Below are 24,821 nucleotides of genomic sequence, written 5' to 3'. Positions count from 1 at the left end.
GGGGATGCTATGTGGGGCTACAGGTAACACCAGTAGGCCGAGGACCCAAAAATGTCAGGGGGCTGGGTGAGGGGGAGAAAAAAAAGAAAAATTACAAGAAGGGAAGAGAAAGAGGTGCACATGAGCCTCGGCTTCTCATGTATGATGAGGATAATGGCTCAGATTTCCTCTGTGTGGCTTCCACTGAGTGAGAGACCTGGCTCAGGAGGACACTCCTGAAACAGCATCACTATCTTCAATGCCATACATTTTCTATTCTTTTTTTACTACAATACTTCATTAAAAACTACCTTTTTTCATATAATAGGCATGATGCTCAGAACAAAACCAATCACCTCTTCTAAGCCCAAAAGATCTAGTAAATATGGCCAGGCACGGTGGCTCACGCTTGTAATCCCAGCACTTTGGGAGGCCGAGGTGGGCGGATCATGAGGTCAGGAGATCGAGACCACGGTGAAACCCCGTCTCTACTAAAAATACAAAAAATTAGCTGGGCGTGGTGGCGGGCGCCTGTAGTCCCAGCTACTCGGAGAGGCTGAGGCAGGAGAATGGCGTGAACCCGGGAGGCGGAGCTTGCAGCGAGCCGAGATTGCGCCACTGCACTCCAGCCTGGGCGACAGAGCAAGACTCCATCTCAAGAAAAAAAAAAAAAAAAAAAAAAAAAAGATCTAGTAAATATAAGTACTTCTGGTTGAAGGAAAAAAAACACTTTTTGTCAACGTGTCTAATACCAACCCTACGTTCGCACTTACATGTATCTTAAATATCATGTTTTTCTTGGAAATTAATTTTTTTTTGACATGATTGGAAACCCTGAGTGCCTGCAGTGTAATAGCACTGTCCTGAGGGCTGGGATGTACCAATGACTACATGAGGTCTGGCTCCAACCTCATTTCATGGCTCTAAGAATATAATGGGGTGGCCAGGCACAGTGGCTCAGGCACTTTGGGAGGCCGAGGTTAGTGGATCACAAGGTCAGGAGTCTGAGACCAGCCTGGCCAATATGGTGAAACCCTGTCTCTACCAAAAATACAAAAATTAGCTGGGCGTGGTGGTACGTGCCTGTAGTCCCAGCTTCTCGGGAAGCTGGGACAGGAGAATAGCATGAACCCAGGAGGCGGAGGTTGCAGTGAGCCGAGGTCGCGCTACTGCACTCTACCCTGGGTGACACAGCGAGAATCTGTCAAAAAGGAAAGGATGGGACGGGAAGAGGAAAGGGAAGGGAAGGCGCGGTGGCTCACGCCTGTAATCCCAGCACTCTGGGAGGCCGAGGTGGGCGGATCACGAGGTCAGGAGATCGAGACCATCCTGGCTAACACGGTGAAACCCCATCTCTACTAAAAATACAAAAAAATTAGCCAGGCGTAGTAGCGGGTGCCTGTATTCCCAGCTACTTGGGAGGCTGAGGCAGGAGAATGGCATGAACCCGGGAGGCAGAGCTTGCAGTGAGCTGAGATTGCGCCACTGCACTACAGACTGGGTGACAGAGCGAGACTCCATCTCAAAAAAAAAAAAAAAAAAAGAGAGAGAGAGAAGAGAAGAATATAATGGGGTGAGACAACCAAATAAACCAACAAATAAGGAGACTGCTGATATGGCCAGGATTAAAGGGAATAAACAGGGTGATGTGACCGAATAATGGGGCTGAGGGGTGAATGTGGCCCTGGCTGAGGCAGCACATGTTCAGAGAAAGTCTCTGTAAGGAGGTAACAGAAAGTTCAAATAAGCAAGAGCAAGAAATGCCAGGAGCTGAGGGAAGAAGGCTGCACACAGCAACAGCAGTGGGGCAAAGACTAAGGAAGAAAAGGACTTAGCAGATTTCAGGCACAGAAGCAGAGGATGTGGCTCCAGTGCCTTAGGTGTGGGAAAAGTAGTTAGGAAGTCGTTCATGGTAAGAATGTGGATGTGATTCTCAATGCAAGGGGAAACCACAGAGGACTTTAAGGAGGAGACTGATGTGATCACCTTTAAATTTTTAAAAATAATGCAACAGTGAAATCAGGGTCACCAGCGAGACTACTTCAGTAATCTAAGCAAGAGTGAATGATGGCTTGGCATAGCTGGTGGCCACACAGATGGAGCAAGCTCTATTCTGAAGGTTTGACTAATGGGTCTTGCAGATGATATTGGAAGAAAGAAGGACTATAGGAGGCTTTCTAGGTTCTGGGCTTGAGTAACAGGGTGAATGGTAGGGTCACTTACTGAGATGGGGAAGATCAGTGCTACGGGTATAAACATGGGTACTAAATGCAGGTAAGCTTGTAGGAAAACACAGTAGGGAAATAACTAGGGTATGGTGTTGTGTCCATTTGGCATCTTTGATCATAAAATTTAAACTAAAACTAGTTATTTCCACTGCCTGATTTCTTCCCCAGCAATGTCTGACTGTTCTGATGCAGACTCAGAGGACAAACTGAATTCATCTAGGGGTGGGGGGTTTGCCAAGGAATAAAATGAGAGTAGACAATGGTGCATGAACTCTAAAACTATCTTCACAAGTAAAGGAAAAAAAGACAGAATTAATAGATGACATAAAGTAAAATGTGACATTAATTAGTAATCATCTACAAACTACCCATAATACAGTGAAAAGGATCATCCATCTATTAACTGACTGACAGATGGTTGGTTGAACCATCATCCTATTATAGAAACTATAAAATGAAGGATAAACTGATTATTAATTTTGAAAGCAATTTTTCCTTAACTTGAAACTATTATAAAATTAAACTATCCTATAGTAATACTTCTAAGCAGAATGAGAAAAAAGTCTTTACCTCATGATTATAATCCAAGATTCCTTTTAAAATTTTCTTTAAGTTGCTTATCTGTTTAAAGAGAGAGAAAACAACTGGGTAAAAGGCAAGACACATCAAAACATAATTTAACATAAAAAATTTCTGAGCCAACTAGTCACTGCAGTTAATCATAAAGTAAATATTAACAAATAAAATTCAAAGGCATATTGAATTACCATCATCATCAAAAAGTACTATTATATAATCCAAGAGATTTATAAAACAAAAGATGTCTCCAATTATGTAGAATTTTCAATGTTATGACCACACTGAAAACAACTGGAGGGTAACTGAATGAGACTTAACAATAAGATTAAATTATTTAGGTTTTCTGTGGGTAAAGTAAAAATATGCCATACTTGATGAAGACTTGAGTTCAGAGCTATTCTCCCTAGAAAAGTCAAACTGCATCTACATAGAAATTAAGTTCTAAAGAGAGTATTAAGCAAAAATTATAGTAAAATCTCTTTAAAATAACCCATGAAGTATATCTTTAAATTCTTCCCCTACCAGAAAAAAAAAACTGTTTCTTCAGTTGAACATCAAAGTAAATATTTATGAGCCATAATGTTAGGTGAAGAATGGGCAGAATCACCTGCCCTATTTATTGTAAACTATAATTGTTTTCTTTTTGTTTGACCCGACTCATACAGTTTTGTTAGGTTAAATGCGCATGTGATATAGTTGATTATTTTATTGATCTAGCTGTCCCTGGGTGGTGTCTGTAGTTGAGGCATCCTAGAGAAGAAGCTAGTAGGGACTGAGGCTTTCAAATAAGAGCCTGAATCACAGCAATGTGATCCAGCACTTAATTAAAGGCGTATTTATTTGTAAGGAAGAAAATAAACTGAAAACTTGCTTATTTATCTTTACAGGTCTCATAAAATAAACATGCTTAAACGTCTAGAAAAATTTGTAGATATGGAAAATGCATATAATATGCTTTATTTCTTTCATTCTAGGATGTTCATTTTCCCATATTTTTAATATTTGAAATTAGAATGCCTTGAAAATCAACTACCATTCATTTAAAATGGTAGTTTTTTAAGTCACATCACAAAAAGCTATATCTTATCTTCATTTATGTATTTATTTTTTTGAGACAGAGTCTCCCTCTGTTGCCCAGGCAGGCTGGAGTGCAATGGCGCGATCTTGGCTCACTGCAACCTCTGCCTCCCAGGTTCAAGCAATTCTCCTGCCTCAGCCTTCTGAGTAGCTGGGATTACAGGTGCCTGCCACCACACCCGGCTAATTTTTGTATTTTTAGTAGAGACGGGGTTTCACCATGTTGGCCAGGCTGGTCTCGAACTTCTGACCTCAGGTGATTCACCCACCTTGGCCTCCCAAAGTGTTGGGATTACAGGCGTGAGCCACTGTGGCCGGTTGTATATCTTGTCTTTAATCAATTGCATCATAAAACTGAAGTATAGCATAAAATAAAGTATAGAGAATAAGAAGTTCAGTCCTGAATATTAAGACTATGATAAACTTTTCTACCTGTCTCCATATACTACCACTGCCCTACTCATGACACTGGAGACAGTATATGTGGGTATATGTATCTATCTATGTGCCTGCTGGGAGGAGATACACAACTCCCTCTGATCAAGCCAGTAAGCAGACACAAAATGATTAGTAGCACTATTTTAAACATCATAAATTGTTTTAAACATGCCATAACATTAAAAAATCTTTTTTTTTTTTTTGAGACTGAGTCTTGCTCTGTCGCCGAGGCTGGAGTACAGTGGCACAATCTCAGCTCACTGTAACCTCTGCCTCCTGGGTTCAAGCAATTCTCATGCCTCAGCCTCCCAGGTAGCTGGAATTATAGGTGCCTGCCACCACACCTAATTTTTTTTTTTTTTTTTTTTTGAGACGGAGTCTCGCTCTGTCGCCAGACTGGAGTGCAGTGGCGCCATCTTGGCTCACTGCAACCTCCGCCTCCCAGGTTCAAGTGATTCTCTTGCCTCAGCTTCCCAAGTAGCTGGGACTACAGGCTCGCAACACCATGTCCAGCTAATTTTTGTATTTTTAGTACAATGGGGTTTCACCACGTTGGCCAGGATAGTTTCCATCTCTTGACCTGTGATCCACCCACCTCGCCCTCCCAAAGTGCTGGGATTACAGGCGTGACCCACCATGCCAGGCCTAATTTTTGTATTTTTACTAGAAATGGGGATTCACCATGTTGGCTAGGCTGGTCTCAAACTCCTGACCGCAAGTGATCCACCCACCTTGACCTCCCAAAGTGCTGGGATTACAGGCTTGAGCCACTGCGCCTGGCCTGCCAGGTTGAGGCAGGAGGATGGCTCGAGCCCAGGAGTTCGAGACCAGACTGAGCATATAGCAAGACCTCATCCCTATAAAAATTTAAAACATTAGCCTGGTGTGTTGGCATGCGCCTGTAGTCCCAGCTATTTGAAAGGCTGAGGTAGGAGGATTGGTTGAGCTCAGGAGGTGGAGGTTGCAGTGAGCTGAGACTGTGCCACTGTACTCTATCCTGGGTGACAGAGTGAGACCCTGTCTCAAAAAAAAAGTAAATAAAAATAAATAAATAGCTTGTCCTTGAAAGACTGTTTAGAAATTAAAACAGGGCCGGTCGGGCGCAATGGCTCACACCTGTAATCCCAGCACTTTCGGAGGCCAAGGCGGGCAAATCACCTGAGGTTAGGAGTTCAAGACCAGCCTAGCCAACATGATGAAACCCTGTCTCTACTAAAAAATACAAAAATTAGCCGGGCATCATGGCGTGTGCCTGTAGTCCCAGCTACTCGGGAGACTGAGGCAGGAAAATCTTTTGAACTCGGGAGGTGGAGGTTGCAGCGAGCCGAGATTGCACCACTGCACTACAGCCTGGGTGACAAGGTGAGACTCTGTCTCAAAAAACAAACCAAAAAAAAAAAAACCGTGCCATTAAACAGTTTTCATTCACTAGCTTAGTAAAAAGAAGGAATTAGATTTTGGCAAACCCAATACTTAAGCAACAAATAAATACTTTTCTTATCAAACATGTTTCTTCGGGAAAATACAAAGACAACTCAAGCTGAACATGTCTTAAGTTCAGGGGCCTCGCATGCTTAAATCATTTGTATGTCTGAGTCTTCACCAGTCTGTATCAAAAAGAAATTGTCACAGGTTTCTCCACACTGCCAGAAATGACAACTACTGGGTCATAACAATCAATTTAATGTTAACAAAATCACAGAGATGGAGAACAAATTAGGGGTTGCACGGGATTAGGGGTGGTGTGGATGTGGTTATAGAAGCAGCACAGGAAGCTGTGTGGTGACGGAATAGTTCTGGGTCTTCACTGTGGTGGTAGTTACACAAAGCTACACATGAGACAGAGCTACACTGTACTGCACACACTAACACAGAGTACAAGTAACCTTGGTGAAATTTGAATGAAATATGGACTGTACCAATGCAAGTTCCCTAGTTTTGATATTGTATTATAGTTATGCAAGATGTTACCACTGGAGAAACTGGGTAAAAGGTACACATAACCTCTTAGTACACGTTTTTTGCAACTCCTTGTGAATCTATAATTATTTCAAAATATAGGCCAGGCTTGGTGGCTGATGCTTGTAATTCCAGCACTTTGGGAGGCCAAGGCGGGCGGATCACCTGAGATCAGGAGTTTGAGACCAGCCTGGTCAACAGGGTGAAACCCCGTCTCTACAAAAATGCAAAAATTAGCTGGGTGTGGTGGCAGATGCCTGTAATCCTACCTCCTTGGGAGGCTGAGGCAGGAGAATCACTTGAACCAGGGAGGCAAAGGTTGCAGTGAGCCAAGATTGAACCACTGCTTTCCAGCCTGGGGGACAGAGAAGACTCCATCTCAAAAAACAAAAAACAAAATATAAAGTTAAAAAAATAATTTAGTGGATTACACAAACATTTTCAAAAATAAAATGAAAACATCACTGCCTAACGTAAGGGTAAAAACCTGTTCAGCTATATACACACACACATTTAGGTGGGAAATTGGTTGCAATGTAAACTTTTTTTCTTATTGTAAGTTTTGGTTAAAGAAACTTGTAAAATACTTAAAAGTTACTAGGAAGGAAATGAAAATGTTTCATTCTCTGAGTGTTTATGATACAGTTAATAATGATCAATGTTATCTCATTATAACTACCACGTGCACTATTCTAAGTACTTGACATAATAGTAACTCATTTCTGTGAGGTAGAAGCTATATTAATCCTCATTTTACAAATGGGGAAACCACGGCAAAGGAAGGTCACAACACTTCCCCATAGACAGTAAATGGCAGAGCTATGATGTGGACACAGGCACACTGGCTCCATGCCCTTAATTGCTATGCATCACTGACTCATGTTATGCCTAGGTCCACAACTCCAGGTGAGTTCAATCTTCAATTCTACATTATTTCATTACAGGCTACCTAAGCTTCGAAAGCTCACTGGACACATCAGAGAAAAAAAAATCAACCGATATTATACACATACAAATATTTAAATATTTAACAGATGGAAAAATAAAATACCTTTAGCCTCCAATTATCTCCTACTTCAGTTTTGATTCTGTTTAGCCAATTTTCATCAAAATATGCAGGATCTCTGCAAAATAAGAAAAAGCTTACATATTAAGATCATGTAGCTATCAAGCTAAACAAAGAAAATTGAATCTCATCCCATATCATCACTTAACTGCAACATAAAAATGTATTTGACACATATCAGCCACGAAATAACTTTACATGTTAGTAACAGTCAAGTTAGCCAGGTATGGTGGCTCACCCTGTAATCCCAGCACATTGGGAGGCTGAGGTGGGCAGATCACTTGAGGTCAGGAGTTCAAGACCACACCTGGCCAACATGGTGAAACCTTGTCTCTACTAGAAATACAAAAATTAGCCGGGTGTGGTGGGACACGCCTGTAATCCCAGCTACTGAGGAGGCTGAGGTGGGAGAATCCCTTGAACCCGGGAGGCAGAGGTTGCAGTGAGCCGAGATTACACCACTGCACTCCAGCCTGGGCAACAGAGTGAGACCCTGTCTCAAAAAAAAAAAAAAAACAACAAAAACAACAACAACAAAAAACCAGGCAAGAATCTACCATAATTGCAGACTTTCCAAAAGTCAACTTGACTGTTAACACATAATCAATGACACAGTTTTTTGTTTTAGTTTGTTTTTTTTTTTTTTGAGATAGAGTCTCGCTCCATCACCCAGGCAAGCTGGAGTGCAATGGTGCGATCTCGGCTCACTGCAACCTCTACCTTCCGGGTTTAAGCGATTCTCCCACCTCAGCCTCCCAAGTAGCTAGGATTATAGGCCCACACCACCACACCCGGCTAATTTTTGTATTTTTAGTAGAGACGGGGTTTCACCATGTTGGCCAGGCCGGTCTTGAACTCCTGACCTCAGGTGATTCATCCACCTCGGCCTCCCAAAGTGCTGGGATTACAGGCATGAGCCATCACCCCTGGCCAATGACACAGTCTTTAAACTGAAAAATATACAAAGAAAGTTAAAATAACTTTTTCAGTTAATATTTCAATGAACTACATCACCTAATACTTCAAAGGTCACCCATAACATCACTAAATTCTGATTTCTTCACATAATATATACCGAGAATCTATTTTCTCAGATGTAGTACTAGGCTTTGGACACATCTGAACACCATTGCTGTTTGCAAAAGACTTAAAATTTAAGATAAAACACTGGTGTGGACAAACATATTGAAACGAGGATAGAATCTGAATATCCTTTATATTTTCCTAGAAAAATTTTCTATGGGAAAATTTCCCATATTTCTAATAAACACTAGGAAGGAAGGAAGGAAGGAAGGGACGGAGGGAGGGAGAACAAAACTTTTCAAACCCAGCATGAGCCTCATTTTGCAGGTTTTGAAATTGATCCTCTAAAAATTAAATTACGTATCTAAGGACACACACAGAACACCTAAGTTTGTCCTGCTTGAGCAATTGCTAAGTCCAAAAATCTTTCCATAACACCACAACTGTCTCTATTCACCTCAAAAAAAAAAAAACAGAATGACAATGAGACTGATAGGTTAAGAAAAAAAGTATGTTTCAACTTTTACTGTAACTCATACTGATAAATACACAATCAGTATTAAATTTTACTCAAATTAGCTTAAAATGAAAGCAACATGATATTCAGAATTTTTACCTATTATGAAAAAAGAAAAATGTATTTATTTAGGTAATAAGTGTATTTTTTTAAAGTTACAACTAAGTTACCTCTATAGAAATCTGTTATGATTATTTTTGAAGCCTGTATATCATTGGATAACATATTAACTTCATTATCTATTTACTTTTAAAAACAGCTTTATTGAGAAATAACTCACATGACACAATTTACCCATTTACAGTACACAATGCATTTTAGTATAGCCAGAGTGGTATAATTATCACCACAATCTAGTCTTAGATCACTTCCATCTTTCCAAAAAGAAACCCTATCTCCATTAGCTATCACTCCCGTTTCCTCTTCTCTCCAGTCCCTGAAAACCAGTAATCTACTTTCTGTCTCTATGAATTTGTCTATCCTGGACATTTCATAGAAATAAAATCATACACTATGTGGTCTTTTGTGTCTGGCTTCTTTCAATTAGCATGTTTTTTAAGGTTTATCCATACTGCAGCATGTATCAGTACTTTATTCCTTTTTCTGGCTAAATAATATTCCATTTATAGATATATCACATTTTGTTTATTCATTTATTGGCTGATGTAACTTGGGCTATTTCCACTTTGGGGCCATTATGAATAATGATGCCTTGAACACTGCTGTACTAGTTTCTGTGTGGACATTTGTTTCATTTGGGTATATGCCTAGAGGTAAAACTGATGGGTCCCATGTTTAAAATGTGAGGCAAGGCCAAACTCTTCCAAAGCAGCTATATTTTGCATCCTCACCAGCAATGTATGTTCTCTATAGCCCTGCCAACACTCGTTATTATCTGTCTTTTTAGTTATAGCCCTCCTAGTGGATGTGCAGTAATGTCTCACTGTGGTTTTGATCTGCATTTCCCTAATGGCTAATGATGCTGAGCATCTTTACATGTGCTTATCGGCCACTGTATATCCTCTCTGGGAAAAAAGCCTATCCAAATTATTTGCACATTGAAAAACTGTGTGGTCTTTTTTATTGAATTGTAAGAGTTTTGGTATTTTATTGTTTTAATATTCAGGATACCACCCTCTTAACAGACATATGATGTGTGAATATTTTCTCCCATTTTGTAGGCTGGTTTTCCACTTTCTTTTTTTTTTTTTTTTTTTGAGACAGAGTCTCACTCTGTTGCCCAGGCTGGAGTGCAGTGACACAATCTCAGCTCACTGCAACCAATTCTCCTGCCTCAGCCTCCCAAGTAGCTGGGCTTACAGGTGTGCACCACCATGCCCAGCTAATTTTTGTATTTTTTAGTAGAGACAGGGTTTCACCATGTTGGCCAGGCTGGTCTTGAACTCCTGACCTCAAAGTGATCCACCCACCTCAGCCTCCCAAAGTGCTGGGATTAGAGGCTTGAGCCACTGTGCCCGGCCATGTTTTTCTACTTTCTTGATGGCATATTTTGCAAAGTTTTTAATTTTTTTTTTTGAGACAGGTTCCCACTCTGCTGCCCAGGCTGGAGTGAAGTGGCGTGATCACAGTTCACTATAACCTTGTACTTGTATTCCTGGGCTCAAGCCATCCTCCCATCTCAGCCTCCAGAGTAGCCAGTGCTAAGACACATCACGATGCCTGGATAAAATTTTTCTTTCTTTTTTTTTTTTTTTTTTTTGTAGAGATGGAGTCTCACTATGTTGCTCAGGCTGGTCTCAAACTCCTGGCCTCAAGTGATTCTCCTGCCTTGGCCTCCCAAAGTGCTGAGATTACAGGCATGAGCCACCATACCAAGTCAAAGGTTTTAAATTTTGATGAGGTTCAATTTATCTATCTTGAACTTTCTGTGTCATATCTAAGAAGCTCCTGCCTAATCCAGAGTCATGAAGATTTACTGGTATATATTTTTTTAAAAGTTTTATATAACTTAGCTCTTACATTTAGGTCTACAATCCATTTTTGCATGGTATAAGAAAAGGAGCTAAATTTATTGTTTAGCACGTGGATAATCATACTCATCTATTTTTGTTTTAAGCTACTTTAGTTGAGGTTCTTTCGTGTTATTAAGAGAAACCAATTTGAGCAAACTTCTGCAAAAAAGGCAACTTACTGTAAGATCACTGATGTTATGGTACTAAAGATAGCTGGGCCTCACCAAGTACTGGACAATACTCTTTGACTTCCATCTTTGTTTCTTTCTATCCATCTACACTATTTTCTCTCCATAGACCAGCCTTTTCCTATTCCTCCATAAACAACACTAAAAATGGTTGCAGGTATGTTCCAAGCCTGTATCACTTCAGTCCAAGCAATTTGTTTAAAGACCAGCTGTCATTTCGTCCCAATTCTAAATCCCCAGGAAAACCTCAATGATCCAGAGAGTCTCTTTTTCAATCCTGGTCCAATTATAGGTAGCCAAAAGGATGGGGGCTGCAAGGAGGACACACAGAACTTTAGGGACCACGCTGGTCAGGAGAGAACTGAGTTCTTAGGTTCTCTGACTTCTCAAAGAAACAGACACCCCCCAAAAGTGTTCTCTTTGCTTAAGACTTAGAAAAATAGATAATCATAAGAAAAACAATTGAAGTGATTTCTACATTAAAGAGTTCTAAAAATCAATTCAGAAGTCAAAAAATATTCAATATTCAATATTTTTAACCTAAAAAGCTATCACTTAAAAAGCACAATCATTAGCAATCAAGTATTGCTTTCCAACTAAAAAAGACTCACACATGAATCTGGTGCCCTGCAGCTGATGACTATCCAAAGCCAAAGAAAGGCATGAACCCACCAGAACCTACCACCCAAGCGGCAAGTCAGGTTTACTCAGCTGAAAGATTTAGTGTTTCTCTCACCAGAAAGTCCCTTACTTAAAAAAAAAAAAAAAAAGAAATCTTTAAAATGTCCAAGAAATTATATACTCCAAGATCTCCAAGGTTTCCCTAGTAAACTTTGAAGCCATATATGCAGGCATTTAACCGTAGCTTCCACTGCCATAAGTACTTTACAATAAAATATTTCATGTGCAATTTAGAGTAATACATCTTATGAATAAAAGCACTCAGAGAAGTTCAAATACAGTGTTTCACATCAGGCATCATGATACAGCCTGCTTATTCCTTAAAAGATTACCAAATCAAAACCTAGGGACCATGCCTGAGCTCAGAAGGGAAGACAACAAAATCAGCTGCTACTATCATGTACACCATGTATGACACCAGTGACATTTGTATTACATCAGCAACATACCAAGCATTGAACCAGGCACTGCACATTCACAAAAGCACTTCAGGGAAGGGAGGTATTATTATCCTTATGTTATAGTTAAGGAACATCAGACTCAGAAATTAAGTAATTTTCCCAAGCTCAATCAGACAGTTAACTGTCAGAGTTGATAGTACAATCATTTTTGTTAAAACAGATCAGGAGAGTTCAACACATAACCAGTTCTAGCGAAACACTAAGGTCCTGTGGCTAATTATCCCCTTCATGCTCTGTAAACTAGGTCACAAGTAGAAAAAGACCAGCGTCATCTATGACCTTCTTGTTCATGAAGGGCAGGCATTTCCACTTACTCATTGCTATCCTTCCCAATCCCCCCATGGCTGGTACATAGCAGCTTCTCAGTAAATTTGCTTAAAGGGACAGCACTTAATAAGTTTCCAATCTACTACTTAGGCAAAATATACCAAGAATAGTAGTCTTTAGACTTCTCATATTCAATATTACTTTGCCTAGTAAACTTTGAAGCCATATACGCAGGCATTTAACTGTAGCTTCCACTGCCATAAGTACTTTACAATTTCAGTAATGTTTTCTAAAGACCCCTTAATTAATGGTCACAGGCTAGAATAAAACAATATAAAGGTAACTTTCTCAAAACTCATAAGAGATGACAGTTCTGCATAGATATGTAAATAACAAGTGGTAATCTTACTGGGGAAGCTCTTCATGAGTAAGAAGCTATTATTAGCTGCTCCCTATGTCCTAACTCCTGCTAAGAGAAAATACACAAAATCATTTCCTTAATTTGCCAGTAACACATTTACTTGTTTATAACTTTTGTACCTGTCACAGCTTAAGCTAAAGGAAAAGCCCACTAATTTTATTTCTTAGAATAATTCCAGAAGTATATTGTCTTACATCAAATGCCTTCACAGAAATAAAAAAAAACCTAAATTTTATTTCTACTGCTAGAATTATTTAAGCAATGTAATTTTCTTTTTTTTTTTTGAGAGAGAGAATGTCTCGCTTTGTTGCCCAGCCTGGAGTGCAATGGTGCGATCTCAGCTCACTGCAACCTCCGCCTCCTGGGTTCAAGTGATCCTCCCACCTCAGCCTCCCTAGTAGCTGGGACTACAGGCATCCACCACCAGGCCGGGCTAATTTTTGTATTTTTAGTAGAGACAGGGTTTCACCATGTTGGCCAGGCTGGTCTCGAACTCCTGACCTCAAGTAATTTGCCTGCCTCAGCCCAATGTAATTTTCTTAATAAAAGCAAATTAAGATGGGATCCAAAACAAACGGATTTGGTTTCATTTCTTTCTTTTTTTTTCTTTTTCGGGAGAACGGGGTCTCCCTATATTGCCCAGGCAGGTCTCAAACTCCTGGGCTCATGCTATCCTCCCACCTCTTGCCTCCCTGAGAGCTGGGATTACAGGCGTGAGCCAGCGTGCCTGGCCTGGTTTCATTTCTTAACATAGCATCTTTACTAGCAAATTTTAGTGTTTTCTACAGATATATTGATTCTTAGGCATGACTATTTCCTAATAATCTTTTAATGACCTAAAATAATCTTGGTCCTCTGCCATTAAATGTGTGTTAGAGTTTACTATAATAAAATTTCATATCCATAATGACAACAAAAATTTGGCAATTTACACTAAGCCCCTAAGTCAAAATAAACAATACAGGTACATAATGGATAGATTCCAACAGACAACTTAGTGTACTATAAAAAATACCCATTTATGAGACATTCCAGCAGGGTCCACAGCTTGACCTTCATCCTATTTTCTTTTTCCCCTTCTCGACCTTTGAAAACAAAAACCAATGGCACTTGGAGGCACAGCTTGGCACTTCTGACCTTACTCTTTCAATCAGCATGTGGTTGTGTTTTAATAAAAAATATATTTGGTCTCTGTCCCTTATTTCCTGGCACTGATCTCCTAAACTCTTGGAATTTCCTGAGTGGAGTGTCTTTTGTAATTCATAAGGAGCTTCCTTTAAACCACACCAGAGTTTACACTAACGAGGGGATTCATTGTGGGCCCCTTTATTGCTTCAGGATGCGGGCTGGTCACAGAGGAACCAACCGACTTATTAGAGGTTGGAACATTCAGCCCCAAAGGGAAAGGGAGAGGTACTGGAGACTGAGCTCAATCACATGATCAATGACCTTAATCATGCCTATGTAACGAGATCCCAAATAAAAACCATTAACAACAGGGTTTGGCGAGCTCCCAGGTTGATGATCACCTCAACGTGCTGGGTGAGAGGCATGCCCAGAGAGGGCAGGGAAGCTCTGCATTGCCCCTAGTTTTGTTTTTTGCCATATGCTTCTTTTCCACTGGCTGTATCCTTACCAAGCTGTATCCTTTATAATAAAACTGACTGTAATTATAGTGTTTTCTGGAGTGCTGTGAATCATTCTAACAAATTATCCAACTTAAGGGAGCACGGGGGCATGGGAACCCTTGAATCTGTGGTTGGCTGGGTAGAAGTACGGGTGCACTGAGGACTATTTCCAACTAGCTGTCTTTTGGCACTGGGACTTTAACTTTAATTTGTGGGGTCTGTACTGTCAACCCAAAAGGAAGAGGATGAAGCATAAAATATGATTTAAAGAGTTTACCTGAGCCAAAGCAAAGACAGCTGCCGAAAAGACTTAGACCCAAGTAACCTTGGATATGAGCTCCATTTGGCCTTTGTTATGTGCAGGTTTGTATTTAAAGGTTTCAGAAAAGGGGGGTGGGGAGACAGAGAGTAGGTTGATACAAAGTTGTTAGAAATTCTCACTGATTTACAGAAATAGCATTGATTAGTGACTGGCTAGACACCTTTAAGCTACAGGTGTGGATTACACTGTCTGGTGCGGCTTTATTAGGTTAATGTACAGCTACTTGTGTCAACAGCAAGCACTTTCAACAGGTGAACACACAGTGCAAAGCGGGAGTAGGATGTGACTGCTGATGCATCTTAATGTCTCTCTGGGTCTTATAATTTAAAAGGACTCATTCCTCAGATAAAGTTCTTTTCTCAATAGTAATTCTGGGTAGTTCCTGTCAGAATTGAAGGACTATGCCCTTACCTTGTGAGGTCTGAGCTAACTCAGGTAGTTAGCTTCAGAATCCAATGGAACTACAAGGCACCTAATCGGTGTCAGAGAAAATGTTGATGGAAAACAAGAGTGGTAAACCCTTCTTGAAAACAAAAAGCCAGGCCAGGCACGGTGGCTCATACTTGTAATCCCAGCACTTTGGGAGGCCGAGGCGGGGGGATCACGAGGTCAGGAGATAGAGACCATCCTGGCTAACACGGTGAAACCCCATCTCTACTAAAAATACAAAAAATTAGCCGGGCGTGGTGGCGGGCACCTGTAGTCCCAGCTACTCGGAGAGGCTGAGGCAGGAGAATGGCGTGAACCTGGGAGGCGGAGCTTGCAGTGAGCCAAGATTGCGCCACTGCACTCCAGCCTGGGCGACAGAGCGAGACTCCGTCTCAAAAAATAAAGAAAGAAAGAAAGAAAGAAAGAAAACAAAAAGCCAAAAAAAGATAAATAAGCTTTCTTTTAATTTTACGGTTAAATTGTGTAATTCCATATTCATTTATTCAACAAATATTTTCTGGACACCTATAATAGAGCGGGATAAGAGGAGGTGGCAGTATTAAAAAGGGTGGGCAGGGCAGGCTCCACTGAAAAACTGACCAATGTCAGGGGTGCTGGAAGGTGGTGAGGAGAGTGGGAAGGGAACATCTGATGGAGAGGCAGAGGATCTGCCACGCCAAAGCATTTAGGCAGGAGATATTTGGTGGGCCTGGGATGAGCCAGGGAGCCACTGTGGGAAAGAACGCTGGGTGAACGAGGCCAGAGTGGTGACAAGTGGCCCACATCACTTAGGATCTCATGTACTACTGTAAGTACTTTGATTCTTAGCCTGAGTGAAATGGGACACTAATGCAGGGTTCTCAGGAGCAAATCTGCTTTACTAAAGAACCACTTCAGTATTCTGGAAGCCAAATTTTAAAAGTATTACAAGAAGATAAACATGGTAAGTGTTATCAAATGATGCTGACAGGTTAGGAGAAGAACTGAGAATGGACCATTAAAATTAGCAATATATGGCCAGGCACGGTGGCTCACGCCTGTAATCCCAGCACTTTGAGAAGCCGAGACAGGCGGACCTCCTGAGGTCAGGAGTTCGAGACCAGCCTGGCCAACATGGTAAAACCCCGTGTCTACTAAAAATACAAAAATTAGCTGGGCATGGTGGTGGGCACCTGTAATCCCAGCTAACCGGGAGGCTGAGGCAGGAGAATCGCTTGAACCCAGAAAGCGGAGGTTGCAGTGAGCCGAAATCATGCCATTGCTCTCCAGCCTGGGAAACAAGAGCAAGACTCTGTCTTTAAAAAAAAAAAAAAAAAAAGCAATATCTACATCACACTAGCCCTGACAAGTGCAGGTTTTTTGGGTCTTGTTTTGTTTTGAGACAGAGTCCAGCTCTGTTGCCCAGCCTGGAGTGCAGTAACACAATCCGATTTCTAGACTCAGTGATCCTCCTGCCTCAGCCTCCCAGGCATGGGAGGTTAGGACTACAAGTATGTGCCACCATGCCCAGCTAATTATATTTTTGTAGAGACTGAGGAAAGTGAAAATCACCTGGTGACCATTGGACAGTCCCTGGAGACAAAAATTCCTTATCTGAGGAATTTAGAAGGGAGCAAAGTCCACCCGGTGACTAACAAACAGGCCACCAGGAGGCAAAACTCCTTATCTGGAGAAAATTAGAAGGAATTAAACTTCCCTAGTATCTAAAGTTGGCATCTGGCTCCTGGCCTCTTTCAACTTTTATAAGTAATTTCTATACATCTCTGGAATGCCACACTGAAACTCAAGTGATGGGGTTTCAGGTTCCCATGTTAGCCAGGCTGATCTTGAACTCCTGACCTCAAGTGATCCTCCCATCTCCACCTCCCAAAGTGCTGGGATTACAGGCATGAGCCACAGCGCCCGGTGCAGAAATATTTTTAAAGAGAAAAGAAATAACAGTTTGCTTCTATGCTTAAGGATATGATCCGGTAGAGGAGGGGCAAATGATGATGCAGGAAAGAGGGGAGAACCGGTAAAGTGATGATCTTGAGTAGATTTAACCAGAGTTGTGGTATTGTCAAACAAATACAAAGAAATACGAGAAGGGCCAAGGAACTAAAAATGTGTACAAGGAGTGAACATGATTGGCCATGGAATCTCAGCTGACTAAGAGGAAAGAGACAGAACAGCATGCAGGTGAAGGGCCATGAAGTCCCATCAGTGCTAGAGAACTGAAGAATTCTTGGCATCCTGGTACCAGAGCAAGTTACAGGGAATGACAGGAAGTAGTGATTAAATAGTGGTAAATAGAAAACTGAGATTGTGGAGGGATTACTTATTATTCATAATTATAAGGTATAGGGCATAATCATGGGAATGAGTAGGTGAATATGAAGTTGGGTGCAAGACAAGACTAATGGAGAAGAGCTCAAGAAACTGAGAGGCAACAATATGAAAAATCATCTAGGTGCATACTTAAATCACTAAGAGTTTAGACAAGAGTAGTATATCCATCCAAACTGTTGGGAAATGAGGGAGAATTACAGCAACAATGAAGGGCAGAGAATGTTGTCACAAGATTCAAAATTATAGGGCTTTAGGAAAAATGAAGGTGTGGCTAGAAGCAGTATGGAGGAGCACCACCATGAGTTTCCTGGTATATGAAGCCTGTGGGAGAAACAACAGCCACCACTTGAGAAGCCTGACAAAGCAGTGCTGTTAGGAGAGAACCAGATTTCTTTCAGATCAAGGTAAAGGGAACCAAAGGTGAATCAGGGCCAAGCATTTACTGTTTTTCTGGCGTATGTACTGTGTAGGTTCATCAAGAACTAACTAAAAGTTCTACAGCATCAACAATGAATTTAAATTCTTTTTTTTTTTAATGACTGGCAAAGGAAACATCACTAATCATTATTGAAATGAAAATTAAAACCACTAGACAGCCACTAGAATGGCTAAAATGAAAAGACTGACCTTAGCAAGTGTTGGTGGGACTGTGGAGCAACAGGAATCCTCATACACTGTTGATGTAAATGTAAATGTCACACTGGCTTTGGAAACAGTTTGGCAGTTTCTTGAATATTAAGCATAGACCTACCATATGATCCAGCCACTCCTCTCCTAGGTGGAACAGAATACACCCAAGGGAAATTGAAGCATATGTTCACACAAAGAATTGTACACTAATGCTCACAGCACCTTTATCTGTAACAGCCCCACTGGAAACAGCCCACATGTTCATCAACAGATGAATGGATATGTAAATCGTGGTATATCCATACAATGGGAAATGCACAAACTAGTAATACAGATAACAACATGAATGAATCACAAAATTATACTACATGAAAGAAGAGTCATATTTCTTCCCTCAAAACATACTGAGTCCATTTATATAAAACTTAGAAAATGCAAATTAATCTATAATGACAGAAAGCAGAGCAGTCTTTGCTTGGGGATGGGAAACAGGGTAGCAGGAAAGAAGGGGTTACAAAGGGACATGAGGACACTTTTAGAAGTGATGGATGCATTCATTGCCTTGATTGTAGGGATAGCTTCACAGGCATATACACAGGTGAAAATTTATCAAATTGTATACTTTTTAAAATGTGCATTTATTATATGTCACTTTCATCTCAATAAAGCTGAAAAAAAAAGTGGGAAGCTCTAAAAAGAAATGAGCCATCAAGTCACAAAAAGACATGGAGGAACCTAAAATGCATACTGTAAGTTAAAGAAGTCAATCTGAAAAGGTTACATGGTGTATGGTTCCAACTATATGACATTCCAGAAAACGCAAAACTATGCAGACAGTAAGTAAAAAGATTAGGGTTTCCCGGGTTTGGAGAGACGGATAAATAGGTGGAACACAGATACTTATGGCAGAGAAACTATTCTGTTATACTACAATGGTAGATACATAAAACGCATTTGTCAAAACCCATAGGATGTACAACACCAAGAGTGAACACTAATGTTAACGACGGCCTTTGAGCAGTATTGATGTGCCAGTGTTGGTTTATCTATTGTAACAAATATACCATTGTGGTGGGGGAAGGCAGTGTGTGGTGGGCAAGGAGGATGTGGGAACTCACTGTATTTTCTTGCTGATATTTTAAAAACTTTTTAAAAATTGTAAAATGTACAACATAAAATTTACCATTTTAACCATTTTTAAGCGCACAGTTCAGTGGTATCAAATACATTCACGTTGTTGCACAACCATCACCACCACCCATCTCCAGAACTTTTTCACCATCCCATACTGAAACTCTTTTCCACTCAATTTTGCTCTGAAGGTAAAACAGCTCTTAAAAAGTCTATCAATTTTTAAAAACCTAAGTAGGGGACATGAATCTACATAGACAAAAAGAATGAGAGAGATGTCAACAGCAATAAAATTTTGAAAGCTGTAAAGCAGATAAAACAAACAAAACAACTTAAAAGACCAAACAGATATAAAAACTTCTACTAACAAAAAGCATACTTAGATCCACTCACATTTCAAATTTCTCCTAAAACTACAAAATGATGTAGCTTCTCACTTGTCAGCTCAGACAAAATGAAAAGGACTGATGTTTCCAGTAAAATCCTCTTTTTGGCACCCACTCACCTGGCTTTCCTCCTACCCCTCTGGCCGCTCTGCCAGTTGCTCCTCTACCCAACAATTAAAGGCCAAATTTCAAGGCTCAGGGTACACATTTTTTCCTTCTTGCCCAATATTCTCCCCTAAAGTGATTTAATCCACACTTACAGCTTCAATTAAGAGATATTCAAATAGATATCTCCAGTTTGGACTCCTCTTCTGAACTCTAGACTGTCAACTTCATATTTCCTCTTGATTTTTCAATACCACTCGGATTTGATGTCCCCCAAACTACACTCATGACACATCCAGCTTCCTTCCACAGCAGATCTTCTCTCAGTGTTCCAATATCAGTGGTTTATATCCTCTTCAGTGTATTTGCTTAAGTCAAAAACCTAAAAGTCAACTCCCCTGCATACCAACCATCAAAATATGCTGATTTTATATACCATTTTGAGACCACCCACTTGTCTTCATCTTCTTCAGCACCTCCTAGTCAGTTACCATTATCTTCCTTCTGAATTACTACAAATTTCTTTCTAACTAATTATCCCTCATCACCCTGGCCTCTTCCAATTCATTTTATACCTGCAGCTAGAATATTTTTCAAAATGTAAAACCAATTTGTTAATCCCCCCACCCCCCGCCAAAGCCTTCAACTGCTTCTTATAGCCCTTAGATTATGTCTTTTTTTTTTTTTGAGACGGAGTCTTGCTCTGTCGCCCAGGCTGGAGTGCAATGGCACAATCTCGGCTCACTGCAACCTCCACTTTCCCGGTTCAAGCAATTTTCCTGCCTCAGCCTCCCTAGTAGCTGGGATTACAGGAGCGTGCCACCATGCCTGGCTGATTTTTGTACTTCTGTAGAGATGGAGTTTCACCATGTTGGTCAGGCTGGTCTTGAACTCCTGACCTCAGGTGATCCACCCGCCTTGGCCTCCCAAAGTGCTGGGATTACAGGCGTGAGCCACCGCGCCCGGCCTCTTACAGCTCTTAGAATAAAGACACTGCTCTGCATGGTCTGGCTCCATCTACCTTTTCATCCTGATCTGTACCATGCCCACCCTTTGTGCAGTAACCACTCGCACCTTTCCTTTCCATAGCAGTGCTCACCATATTCCACCATCCTGCAAGGCCTTTGAGTAAGCTCTTCCCTCTGTGAAGAAATCTGTGACTTTGAGATTTAAATTACCTTTACTTTCTTGGGTAAAATGTTCATGACCTCCTAAACTGAGTTAAAAATATACCTGTGTAAACTTTCATAACATTGTGTACTTCTCTGTACCACTTGTTACAACAGCAGTTTTGTTCTCATAGTTAATTAAAATGTTTTCCCCACTTATGAACCTCCTGAGGGTGGACACCATGTCTATGTGGCTGGTAGTTTATCAGCCATGCTGGACACAAAGTAGCCATTCAATAAATATCAAATTGACAAAGAAAGAATCAATGTTGGTGAGGTTGTATATATCATACAACTATTTAAAATAGATACTGTGTAACAATATGGATAAATCTCACAGACATTATGTTGAATTTAAGACAAACACAAGAGTACATACTGTATGATTCTACTTACAAGACATTCAAGAACAGGCAAAACTAATTAATGGCACTGAAGTCAGAATCATGGCTATCTTTGGCATAGTGGTATTGAGTAGCAAGGAGCTGGAAATGTTCTGTATCTCAATCTGAGTGGAGGTTACAGGAGATATGCAAAACATACATGCAAAATCATCACTCTTTGTAGAATGCTCTTCTGTGTGACATATCTCAACAAAAGGAAAAAAAAAGGAAGGCATTCTAAGGAAGAAAGAAAGATTGAAAACTAAGTATCGATAAGAAATATGCCCATAAGACTTTGGTAAATGAAAAGACCACTTTGCAGAACACAATGTATATTATGATCTTGTTTACTTCAATTCATGAAAAAATTTTTCAAAATTTACATTGACAAACTATATTTATGGGTACAAAACTGATGTTATGATATACGTATACAATGTGGACACATTAAATCAAGCTAATTAGTATCCATTGCCTCAAATTTTTATGTTTTATGGTGAGAACATTTGAAATCTGCTCCCTCAGAATTGCGAAATACACATTATTATTAACTATGGTCACCATGCTTTGCAATAAATCTCAAAAAAATATATTCCTCCTAACAGAAACTTCATGCCTTCTGACTATCATCTCCCCATTCCCCTCGGCCCTCTGCCTCTGGTAAACACCATTCTACTCTGCTTCTATGAGTTCAATTGTTTTAGATTCCACATAAGTGAGATGGTATTTGTCTTTCTGTGCCTGGCTTATTTGACTTAGCACAATGTCCTTCAGGTTTGTCCATGTTGTTGAAAATGACAGAATTTCCTTCTTTGGGGGCATGGGCACGTTGTTTTATGCCTTTAATCTCAGCACTTTGACAGGCCAAGGCAGGAGGACTGCTTGAGCCCAGGAGTTCAAGACCAGCCTGGGCCACACAGAGAGACCCCATCTCTACAAAAAAAAAAAAAAAAAAAAAAAAAAAGGCTGGGTGTGTGCGTGCCTGTGCTCCCAGAAGCTACTAGGGAGACTACGGTGGGAGGATCGTCTGAGCCTGGGAGTTTGAGGCTGCAGTGAGCCCTGGTCAATCGACTGAACTCCAGCCTGAGTGACAGAGTGAGACGCTGTCTCGATCAATCAATTAATAAAGGCTGAACAGTATTTCATTGTGTACATATACACCACATCTTTCTTATCCATCCATTCGCTAATAGGCACTTATGTTGCTTCCATAAATTGGGTACCTTGAATAATGCTGCAAGAAATGTGGAAGTGCAGGTATCTCTTCAACATACCAGTTTCAAATCCTTTGGCTATATACACAAAAGTGGGATTGCTGGATCATATGGTAATTCTATTTTTAGCTTTTTGTACAGTTTTCCACAATGGCTGTACTAATTTACATTCCCAAAAACAGTGTACAAGTTCCCGCTGCTCCACATCCTCACCAACACTTATCTTTCATCATTTTGGTAATAGCCATTCTGATAGGTGTGAGGTGACACCTCATTATGGTTTTAATTTATATTTCCCTGGTGATCAGTGATGAGCATTTTTTCATATGCCTGTTAACCATCCGTGTATCTCCTTTTGAAAATGTTTATTCAGGTCCTTCATGCTTTTTTAAATTCAGTTATCTGTTCTCTTGCTATTCAGGTGCTTAAGTTCCTTATACAGACTGGATAATAACCTCTTATTAGATGTATGGCTTGCAAATATTTTCTCCCAATCTGTAGTTTGTCTCTTCACTCTGTTGCTTGTTTCCTTTGTCATGCCAAAGTTTTTAGTTTGATGTAATCCCATTTGTCTGTTTTTGCTTTTGTTGCCTGTTTTCGGGTCAAATTCAAAAAATTATCCCCCAGACCAATATCAAGAAGCTCTCCCCCTATGTTTCCTCCCAGTAGTTTTTCAAATTCAGGAGGATGTTTAAGTCTTTAATCCATTCTGAATTGATTTTTGCATGTGGGGTGAGATAAGGGTCTAACTTTATTCTTCTGCATGTGGATATCCACTTTTCCCAACACTCTTTACTGAAGAGACTTGTCCTTTTCTCATTGTGTGTTTGTGGCACCTTTGTGGAAAATCAACTGACTATAGATGTATGGGTTCATTTCTGGAATTTCTATACTGTTCCACTGGTCAATGTGTCTATTTTTATGCCAGCACTGTGTTGTTTTAATTACCACAGCTTTGCAATAGAGTTTAAAATCGGGTAGTGAGATTTCTCCAGCTTTGTTCTTTTCGCTCATGATTGCTTTGGCTATTTGGGGGTCTTTTGTCATTTCATATGAATTTTATGAAATGCATATGAATTTAGGTTTGTTTCTTATTTCTGTGAAAAAGGTTATGGGAATTTTTATAGGGAATGCATTGACTCTGCAAATCACTTTCGGTAGTATGGACATTTTAACAATAATTCTTCTAATCTATGAACACAGAGTATCTTTCCTTTATTGGAGACTTCAACTTCTTTCATCAATGTTTTACAGTTTTCAATGTACGGATCTTTCACCTTGTTGGTTAAACAAACGTATTCCAAAGTATTTTATTTTACTTGGTAGCTATTATAAATGGGATTGTTTTCTTGATTTCTTTTTCAGATAGTTTGTTGTTAGTACTTAGAAACACTACTGATTTTTGTAGGTTGATTTTGTATCCTGCAACTTTACTATATTAATTTACCAGGTCTAACAGTTTTTTTCCGGAGTCTTTATGGCTTTTTGTATGTAACGTCACATTGTCAGGAAACAGTGATAATTTCACACCTTCCTTTCCTATTTAGACACCTTTCACTTTTTTTTTTTTTTGCCTCATTGCTCTGGTAAAGACTGTTGAACAGAAGTGGCAGAGTCAACATCCTTGTCTGGTTCCTGAAACCTTGTTTTGATGAAACAATATATATATACTTTCTTTCTTCTGGTTTCTCTAAGTGATAAAGATCCTACTCAAACTAGCTTAGGCAAAAATAATCATGTATTGAACTATACCTGTAAAGTTCACTTAGCTAGGCCCACACTCTCAAACAATTTTTATTAAGAACTTCTAGAGTGAAACTCTCTAGACAACGGGAAAGCTAAAATTAGGGCACCACTCAGAGGGGACCATGAAAATGACAAGATTACTCTTCTCAGAGTGCTCAACCCAGGGTAGGCCAGGTTTCCAGTGAGCCTTCTTGAGCTTCATTAAAAAACCTGTGTGCCTATATATCTGGAAAAATGTACCATGCATTTTAAGTTATAGAAGAAAGTAAAAACAAGCTGTAGTGTTCAAACAGGAGTCCCCAGTTCTAAAGGCAAAGAGACAGATAATCTAAAATGTTGGCATCTGAGCTCTATGGCAACTCTATGTAGCTAATTGCAAAGAAAATCAATAATTCATTTAATAATGACACTGATTTTCAACAGAAATGCAGGGCAACCCAGCTAGTGACATGTAAATCTTTTTAAATCATCAGGCTGACAAGTGTTCAGGGCT

The 24,821-nt window shown here is 40.1% G+C and overlaps 1 protein-coding gene across 7 annotated transcripts in view; it reads right to left on the bottom strand.

Annotated features, from left to right (window-relative positions):
• The window catches only part of HOOK3 (hook microtubule tethering protein 3), a 129,926-nt gene that overhangs the window by 96,305 nt on the left and 8,800 nt on the right, over positions 1-24,821 (bottom strand). For 3 of the 7 annotated variants that reach the window (XM_055296107.2, XM_055296108.2, XM_055296113.2), the window contains exons 3-4: positions 7,312-7,384; positions 2,778-2,828 (exon numbers count right to left, since the gene is read on the bottom strand). In XM_055296107.2, the coding sequence (XP_055152082.1) occupies positions 2,778-2,828; positions 7,312-7,384 (124 nt within the window). Of the gene's footprint in view, positions 1-2,777; positions 2,829-7,311; positions 7,385-13,872; positions 13,943-14,762; positions 14,982-21,381; positions 21,606-24,821 lie in introns of those variants that run through there. The other 4 variants (XM_055296109.2, XM_055296110.2, XM_063610969.1 and 1 more) reach the window with 4 other exon arrangements.

The sequence above is a fragment of the Symphalangus syndactylus genome, chromosome 10, assembly GCF_028878055.3.
Source record: "Symphalangus syndactylus isolate Jambi chromosome 10, NHGRI_mSymSyn1-v2.1_pri, whole genome shotgun sequence".
NCBI lineage: Eukaryota > Metazoa > Chordata > Mammalia > Primates > Hylobatidae > Symphalangus > Symphalangus syndactylus.
Note: the sequence above shows the minus strand (reverse complement) of the source record. Positions and strands in the feature narration are given on the sequence as shown.